This window comes from Phycodurus eques, chromosome 14 (genome assembly GCF_024500275.1).
Source record: "Phycodurus eques isolate BA_2022a chromosome 14, UOR_Pequ_1.1, whole genome shotgun sequence".
Classification (NCBI taxonomy): Eukaryota; Metazoa; Chordata; class Actinopteri; order Syngnathiformes; family Syngnathidae; genus Phycodurus; species Phycodurus eques.
Window position 1 is genome coordinate 17,964,536 of NC_084538.1, and position 9,754 is coordinate 17,974,289.

Below are 9,754 nucleotides of genomic sequence, written 5' to 3' on the forward strand. Positions count from 1 at the left end.
TGTTTGATTTATGGATGTGGTGAATAAGGACATGATGTTGGGAAAGCGGATGTAAAGGAAATGAGAATCTTAAAGGATATTAATTAGAGAGATTGATGTACCTACCTGACTGAAGCGCTCATAGAGGTATGAAAGTGTGCGGGGAATAATGCCACGATCATTGTAGCGCTCTGCTCCTCCTGTGATGGTGAATGTCTTCCCGCTGCCAGTTTGCCCGTAGGCAAAGATGGTGCCATTGTAGCCAGCCAATACACTGCGGAGACAAAACACATTCAAGTCAAAACTGAGAATGCTATCATCAGCAAAGGAATAGGTCATAACTTGGATAAAAAGCAAAGGGGATCCCATAGGTTCGAGTAAAAATATTGGGGGAAACAGCCTAGGTACCTCATATTCTTCTAAATTCTTTCATTGATTTAACCTTTATTTATCCAGGTAAGGCAATCGAGAACAGATGCCGACCTGCCCGCACTAACGGTAATGTTCACAGTCATGTGCGGTCCTTGCATACATTTTGTCACACGCTGAACAGATCTGACACATTTTGACATTTGTACTCTGGTTAGCAAATACATTGATTTGCTTTACTTACTACAGTCTGTGTTTATTATAGCAATTTACAATTCATAAATGTGTTGGGAGTTCTGAAGCAGAGAAAAAGAAACTAAATTGTACTCTACACATCTCAGCCTCCCATCAAGGCCTAGTAATTCTAATCAGGGTTGAAATATTGTTCCACCCCAATCCTGTAAGTGGCCGATTGGATGCTTAAGTCCACAAACAGTAAGCAGGCAAGTCACTACCCCACTCGGCCTTAAAGCGAGCGGACTGCAGCGGCAAAAGTGAAAATCGATGCCTTAACTGGCAGCTTTATCCGTATCTGCACCTGTAATGAACTCTTCCTTGGCCCAAGCCCTACCCTTCTCCCAAAATGTTGAAATCTGTTATTTTGTAAACCTACTACATAAAATAAATAAAACATTTGGGCTCGGCGTAGGTAAGAAATAATTTTTTCCTGCTGCTTTCAAAAGTACGTACTATCGTTACGCAATCTTAATTTCAGGTCATTTGCAATTTCATGACATCACCAATTTATTGTAATGCTTTTTTTTTTTTTTTTTTTTTTTTTAATACTGGAAGCCAAACGAGATCAAAGTCAGAGTGAATGAAATGTGACAATATAAATCCCCAGGAAAAGACGGATGTGCTACAAGGGGAGAGACGTGATGGCGACAGACATCTGACGGTAAAGGAAAAATGTCTTCAAGTGTGAGTGAAAGAAAACCCACTCAACTGGTACATTTTGGTTTGGCTCTGAATAGAAGCAATGGAAACCAATAGTATTTAGGTGCAATGGAGGGAAACAAAAAATTGAAGCAGGACAGTACAGTACTGTGGAAGAGTCTTATCCCGTTTTTCCACAGTTGAAGTACTGTAGATTATGTATGTAAAACTATAAACCAATTCTATAAGTGGCCCAAGACTTTTATTATTGACAACAACCAAGAAGAACGAGGTAAGTATCACAAACACAAGACTTGATCAAAAGGTGAGAATAAACATTTTTACGAGATGACTCACCTTTTCCAGCTCAGCACCCTGTACGGAAAAAAACTTCACAACAATTTATATTTAAAAAAAAATTTAAAAAAAACTGCCACCACTTATGAGAATGGCATTTGCCATTCTTACATTGATGTCTTTCAGTCTTGCGTGATTTACTGCTGTGATTGGTATCCAGGTGAATGAACAGTGTTTCGTTTAATGTCACTGCAAATGACGCAGCTCTGGAACCTGCCTTTGAGGCTTGGGCTTTTATCCATGCTTATTGCTGTTTACGCCACAGCATTTTTGGGGGGACCAGCATCTTCAATTGAATGAGGTTTAAAAAAAAAAAAAAAATGTAAGAAATAAAAATCCCATATTCCTCTAAAGTAGACGTATTGGTTTCATAGCCGTGATTGTCTGTGTTGCCATACCAACATAATTAGATTGGCTGTTCCTCTCAAACTATTTATGGTGATTCTTTTTTTGAACTAATGCCAGTTTGAGTAATACCAGACCCTTGTCGTCGTAACTCATCTTTCAAGAAACGAGAGGGTCAGGGTTTGAGAAACACTAAGGGCTAAAAAAAAAAAAAAAAAAAAAGAATTACGGTAACTTTTACGGTAATGAGATGTCTCTAATGAGGAAAAGCAGTATGGAAAATAGATGGATGTCTAGCACTAGATAAGACGTCAGAAATATGTTTGTTGGATGGTGGTGAAAGTAAAAGAACTGAGTTTCAGTTTTTTCATCACAGCAGTCCAAATTGGATTATTGTAGTGATTACTGACTACAAATTAGCTATAGTACCTGGTTAATAGAACGTGAACCTGTTTGAACCATGACTAGAATGGGAGGTTAAACATCTGAGACTCACTGCCTATTTGTTTCGAAAGTATTTGTAGTTATTGCACTTGAGCCGATATCGTCTCTTTGAACACGCACGCTGGAGACGGCCAATTCCCGCTTTGGTGAGTTCTGTCTGTAAGGGACAGCCAGACAACTGCCAGCTCTACTGTTACACTTCTGACGGAGACGGTTAGTGTGTGACACTCATCTTAAAACATTTATGGCCTGCAAAATTTGGGCTGATTTCGTCACAGTATTCACATTTTTTAAATTCCTGATTTGGTGCGTTTTCTGAGCTGGAAGCCCAAATTATGTAAAAATAAACAAGTAAAGACTTGAAATTGTTGAAATTCGTGGGCCATGAATCTATGATCTATGAAAGTTTAACTTTTTGAATGGAATTATGGAAATAAATAAACTTTTCCATGATATTCACATTTTTTGGAAAGCGTCTGTATATATTTAATATGGAGAGCAGTTGTGTGTCTATCGTGACCCATTACAGAGACAGTGAAGCGATCTGTCCATCCATTCATTTTCTTTATGCCACTTATCCTTACCAGGGTCATGGGTGAGCTGGAGCCTATCCCAGCTGACTTTGGACGGGAGGCAGGCTTCACCCTGGAATGGTCGACAACCAATTGGAGGGAATATATAGACAAACAAGCACACACACTTACATTGACTCTGATGAAAGGATGTTGAGGCTAAATTGTGCCAAATGCTTGTGGAGGAGGAGGAAACACCTTTTTACATTACAACACAACAAACTTTAATCACAGGAAATTCCATGTACATTCCCTCTCCTGGCTTTTTTCCCTACTGGAGAGCAAGTTGCAATTTTGGCAAGCATTGAAGCAGGAATTAACTAACCGCTGGACCAGAGTGAAGTTTGGGTGGAGAGGTTGTTTCGGAGGTAAACATTTAACTGCTGCTGCTCTAAGCAATTTGGGTTGGACATCCTTTTATATCAGTCGGGCAATAATTCCATAAACCGTGACGAACACTCTGGAAAGCAAAGCATAACTACAGTAACCATCTGGTATCTGACCTCTGCTGCACCTTGAATCAGATGCAGGAGGCCTTAACCTCACTTTTCTACTTCACATTAATCCCTGAAAGGCTGAAGATTGGTCGAGAATTTGGACTGTTCGGGTTAGAGAGCTCTGACAAAAAAAGAAAAAAAAAAGAAAACTGCCACTCTTAACGTATTTTTTCAGGAAGTACACTCATCCATAAATACACAACTACTAAGCATTATTTCTTTTTTTTTTTTTTTTTTTTACATTTTTCAAAGCTCACATTTTATCTTGATCTTGAGAGTGATTCTTCAGGAAGTTAGTCGAAGGACAGCATGTCCCTTTAAACAAAAGCGCAGAAAGCGCAAGCTGCAGCAGCTCATGGAATCCCTCTTGTGCTGTGGCTTATAAAAGTTGTGACACTCACAATGGCAGAATTTTCCATCTTGCCTGCCAGCCGAGTCTACTTTGTGGTTTACGTATGTCAAGTACACCAAAAATCAGGCACCCTTCTTTTGCATCATAAAACACTGAGTTTAGGTGATTTCCTGTTAGTAGGGCTGGGTGAAGTTAATGTTGGCGGACCTAATCATTGATGCGCTCTCTGTGGGAAAATCTTGAATTTCATAATTCGTAAATTAAATATAAAATGTATTCAAACTAAAATAAAAGCGTATAGCCCTGATGGTTTTAAAAGAAACTGTCATTTCAAAGTTATAGTGTAATGTCATTGATTGCTTTACCTGTCTGCAACTGGTTTCGCAACATGTTCAAATATTTCTTCTTGTTTGGTCGCTTGGTCAAACACTTTTTGGAACCTGGAAAAAAGTTGAAACAGTGACACATTGTTTTCAATGTTTGTACTACTCCGAAAATATCAAACCCTAAGTCGAGCACGAACACAACACCGTTAATCATGTGTACGCTAAAGGAGTTTAGCATTTAATTTCCACAATGGATTAAGAAGTCGTTATGTTTTCTAAAGAAGTCTACAATCGTGTTTTATCCCAGAAAAAAAAAAGATGAGAGGGATGTGAGTGGAATCCACCCAAGAGGGTTGTTAAATGTGGAAATCATATTTATACAAGGGCATAAGGGAACCTCCGCAAGCTATTATAAGAGCCTGTGGTTTGCAAAGACTCTCCATGTCCACTACTGTCTGACTCCCTAACTGTGAATTTAGGGCTTGGAAGCGTGGCGTGAGCCCTGCCCAGAGGGTTTACAGTATAAGGCTGCCTCTTTCACCACCAGATGTTCTGGTTCAGCAATGACAGAGCTGGTAGATGGATTGATTATTCCTTATATTCACCTTGGGGAGCAACAACTCTTTATTTTTGCAGTTTCAGCTTTCTTGCTGCTATTTATTTCAAGCCAAACTGCAATTCGTGTAAAGAGTCCACCTCGCCTCTCGATCAAACGATTCCTAATAAGTACACGGGTTGTAGAAAATGATGGATGTTTCGATGTCTTGAATATGTACAGTGAAGATACCGAAGTTCTTATGATTTTGCTTTGATACACCACCACACCATAGGATGGAAAAACACCATAGTGCAGTTTCCTAAACATACTGTGACTGTTATGAAACTAAAGAAATGTAATATTGGGGGTAATCTCAGCTCGACAGAGCATGCTTTTAACTTACTGAAGACAAAAGTGAAGGAAACCGCAAACAAACAGAACATGAGGGTCTGGCAGTGCTCTATTTTCGGGGGCATTCGGAATTTTAAGTCCAAATAATTTTGGACTTCAAATTGAGGTATTCTGAGGTATAGATTTCTAAATGGAAAAATCCATTTTATGACACTTTTCCCCTCAAAGCTGAACGTCTGCATTTTAATCACATATTCGTTTACTTCAAATTCATTGTGGTGGGGTATAAGGACAAAATCATAAAAAAAAAAGAAACATTGTCATTGTTCAAATATTTGTGGACGTTAACTGTATTAGCTATATGAGCTATATACAAGAAACATACTGATGCTATTTTGACAAAAAGGTTGTCGGCCAAATCAATCGAGCTTACAGTAGTACTGCATAATAGTATTTACACACATGCACCACTATTCTAGAGAATCGGTTTATCCATAGTAGATAAATGATTAAGGTTATGAAGCCAGAGGTTTCACAGAAACAAATTCCTCTAAAAGGAGCACCTGAAGCTGAAGGACTCCCTTTTGTTGTTAACAAAGCCATCAGCCATGTCCTTGGGCACCACAAACTCCAGCGAAGCACTCATCTGCTGCTCATTGTTGACAGAGTACACCTGAGGGAGCCAGAGACAACAGCACAGTCAATCAAACTCCTGGGGGTACCAGCTAAATATCAATCTATAATACCATATTCTAAAAACATGCATAATGAGTAAATAGAATACTCTAAATTGTCCATATGTGAGTGGGAATGGTTATGTGCAAAGTCAAGGGTGTACGCTGCCAAAATCAGGTGGCACAGGCTCCAAGTCACCCACAACCCTAATGAATTCAAGTGCTATAGAAAATTGACTGATGCATATATTAATACATATTTTGTCAATATGGTGAAGGTGCCATACTAGAAGGTCAAGCCAAACCATAAACTACAACGGACAATCTTGTGGCGTGGGCACTGTCTGCCCCGAAAAGAAAAACTGGAATTAAAGACGCATTATCATGTGGGAAGCTATAGAAATGAAATGAACAAGCAATCATGGTTGTGTTGTGTTGTGTTGTGTTATGAATCTTGCGTAGAATTGTGCTTACTAAGGCCATAGTCATGCCTCAGGGGATACAAGAAAAACTGTCGAACATGAACCTAATACAGACTGAATTCAGGCAGTGGAAGGCATTTCAAGTGAGGTCGGCTGGGTCAAGTTCAACACACGTTTTGATCTTCGACGCATGCGCTGGCATATGTCTCTTATAGACACAAATGTAATTACAAGCCAATGGGGGTTTAGGCAGCGAAAAGGATCCAACCTTAACAATTAGATTGTTTTCACTGCCACCCTTGTTTTGTTGCTTTCTCGTGGACGTGCAGAATGTCAAAAAGCCGCACGCAACGATGTGGCTGCGGTCATTTCATTGTGCTCAATATTGTCTGCGCTAGCTAAATGGCCACAGAAACCATCTGTGTCATTTGATTATTCCTCCCATCAGTTGTTGTGCTCAGACAATAGACTGGATTTGAGGGAGTGAATTCTTTGCCAGGGGCTTTGCTGGTGCAATTTGAATTTGTTCATATGCACAGCTGTTTGTAGCACCATTTTAGGGGTGCTGAAGCATTCCCCTAAAAGGAATCCCAGCACCACCAAGATTTGAGAGACCCCCCCCCCATATGTTTTAAATAATAATTCTGATTATAATAATAATAATAATAATGATACTACTACTAATAATAATAATTTATTTCAAGTGACTTTCAAAAAACCCAAAGACAATCACCAATAAAGTAGTGGTTAAAATCACACAGAGAAAAAAATGAATACTCGCTATAGGGGGCTAGTTTACTCCAGATAAAATAGCCTAAAAGCCTACTTTTCATGTGGTCAGGTGCTGTTGTCTCAAAATGAGTTGTCTTTACTGACAGATTAGGGCTAGAATATGTTTAAATTATTATTCCAATCCATTTCTCTTTATCTATGGTTTAGCTTTAAATAAGCTTTATCCAATTTGACGGTTTAGTCAGAGACTTCCCCCCCCCCCAAAAAAATAAAGGTTGTGCTTTTCTTTCCTAAATGGTGCACATGAAATTGCGTTAAAATGTACAAAACAATGACATTTATTTTGTCTGTCCGGGAGCTCAAATAAAAATTGCTAGGCCACTAGCAGCAAAATAAGCCAATTAAAAAAAAATTGAAGCAAGTGCATTATTTGTGCGCAGTTATTGTGACAGTCAGTTATTACACACACATTTATACCTGTATTCGTACTCCCATTGAAAGCCAACGTGAGTTTCGTATGCTAAATGAACTCAAATCACAGTACGTGTCAACTTACCGCCGCATTTTTCTTGGTGGGCTTTAAACGAGCATATATCGGAATCGTCTGTTTTACCATTTTTATTTTATTTTTTAAATTATTTTTGTAACTACCTTTCTAAACCTGTCTAATTGTTTACTTTCCGGCTGCTGCGCTTGCTAGCCAAAGTTGGCAGGATGCTGTTGTATGTTGACATTGGTTGCTGGGCGACCAAAAGGCTATTGAAAAAGATCGTATGTTAGTTGAAGATGATCCCTTGGAGAGGAAAAAATAAATAAAATACTTGACCTACACCTGCCCGTCGGTCACACCAGTTAAGAAGTTGTTTACGGGTGTTTGTTGGAGGAGCGGGCGTTTGTGTGTGTGTGTGTGTGTATGTGTGTGTGCCTCAAGGTACGCTTAAGAAAGACACCAGTGAATCATTCTCGTTATCCTTTGCTATGCTGGTGTTTGTATGGTCAAGAAAACTTCACCTCTGACTCACCTCCATTACTCACCATGCAAAAAGGTGCAACCACAGCTGTCACACTTGTGTCGCCGTTTGTGTGAAAGCATGACTTCATCACATGAATGCACCATCTACTAAGAAAAGAAATAATGGAACATTGGGGATCATACATAACAAAAGTGAGAATCTGGTTCTTTGTTGCACCACAAACAAATCTGGAAGAAATGTTTGAATGCAGAGGTGGAAAGCAACATATCATTGCAGTGACAGAGTGACAGTAATTGAGTAGCGCAGCATGGTGAATAGTGGTTAGCACACCTGCCACGCTGGATTCAAATCGCTGTTTTGACCTTCCGGTGCGTTTGCATGTTCTCCCTGTGCTTGCACGGGTTTACTCAGGCTTCCTCCAACAATGCAAAAAACATGCTTTTTAAGTTATTTGAAGCCTCTTTGCCAATAGGTGTAAATTATGAAACCTATGAATTGTTGTTTGTCTAATTGTGTCCTGCGATTGACTGGCGAATATTCCAGGGTGCTCCAAGTCAGTTGGGATGCGCTCCATCTCACCAGTGACCCGAATGTAGGCAAGTGGTGTAGAAAAATCCACTGATACTAAACATATACAAAAATGCATTCCATTTCATATACAGCATTTAGCACCATTCGCGCTGAGACACGGGTAAAATGGAGCATCAACATCAATGGACAAACTGAAAGTCAAATCTCATGGAAAAATAGGAACAGATGAAACAGAGTTGAGGAACTTTGAAAGGCATCTTTATTTATTGGTAACATGCTTCTATAAGATATATAATATAAAGGACCATATGTCTTGCATCTATGAGCTGGGTGATAGAGTGACGGCTTCACCCGGCTCTAGTTTCAGCGTGTGCATGTCCCGCTGTTTCTGCTATTTCACCTGAGCCCTGGATGTCTGCCAAATATAGCCAAGCAGGAGGCCTTCTTCTCAGCTCACCAGGCAGTGAATCAGGAATTATGTGTGGTTTCCAGTTGGCGCCACTGCAGTCCTTGGTGTTCCAAGAATATTGCATGCTTTTTGTGGCATTGTATGCACGTCTCGTGTTTGATTACTCACGGGTGTTAACGCATTTAGACACATTGAAAAAGTTTGTGGTCCTCTTTGTTACGTAAACCACCCTTTAATTTACAACACAAACATGATCGTGAGTTATGAAAAGAAGTGAAAGGGGTTAACATACAAATCATTATATTACAGCAACCTATATAGTGCCCACACTGGGATATAAATATTGCTGAGGGGACTGTGTGCAGAAAACCAATTGGACAGAATGTGTTCCACAATGGTGACACGCGCAGCCCTGCATTCCTCTGTGCTGGACTTTGTTTTTGGGGATATTTTGTATTATGCAAGAGACAATGGCTCTATAAGGAGACAGTGCAGCCTTTCAGTTGACTACTGCTGACGTGTGGTGCCCACATGCGGATGACCGGACGGCTGGACAAAAGATGTGCCCCTAGAATCCCGGACTGGCAAAGTGACTTGAAAGAGGTCACACTGGTCGCTACTGTCATTTTCTATCAGCAACATTAGTCCCATTTTGCACACAAAAAAAACCTAAAGGTAACATAAATGCATTTCATTTCTGTGTGTTGCTTGTTGGATTGATGCAGTTTTGTTAAGTGCTCGTGTTAAGAAGGAGTGCTTCAGTTCATGTTTCCAGTATATAAACATATATAGCAAATGCAGTGTTTCCAGTGTTGACCCCGTTTTTTTTTTTTTTTTTTTCAGAACGTCTGCAATCTTATTCCAGCTGTTCGTCACAATGTGAAAAATTTGAAAACCCACGCAGCAAAGTTAGAGAAAGACAAAAATTAAGTTCCCGCCACAACTGTGTAGTTTTTCTGCAATTTAGACAAAAGGCAAAATTGGCAGCACTTTGAAGCCAAAAAGT

At 39.7% G+C, this 9,754-nt stretch overlaps 1 protein-coding gene across 1 annotated transcript in view; it reads right to left on the reverse strand.

Annotated features, from left to right (window-relative positions):
* The window catches only part of kif6 (kinesin family member 6), a 51,225-nt gene extending 43,734 nt beyond the window's left edge, over positions 1-7,491 (reverse strand). The window contains exons 1-4 of the mRNA XM_061696934.1: positions 7,391-7,491; positions 5,570-5,679; positions 4,157-4,231; positions 106-253 (exon numbers count right to left, since the gene is read on the reverse strand). Of these exons, the coding sequence (XP_061552918.1) occupies positions 106-253; positions 4,157-4,231; positions 5,570-5,679; positions 7,391-7,450 (393 nt within the window). The 5' untranslated portion in view covers positions 7,451-7,491. The remainder of the gene's footprint in view (positions 1-105; positions 254-4,156; positions 4,232-5,569; positions 5,680-7,390) is intronic.
* Between the last annotated feature and the right edge of the window lie 2,263 nt (positions 7,492-9,754).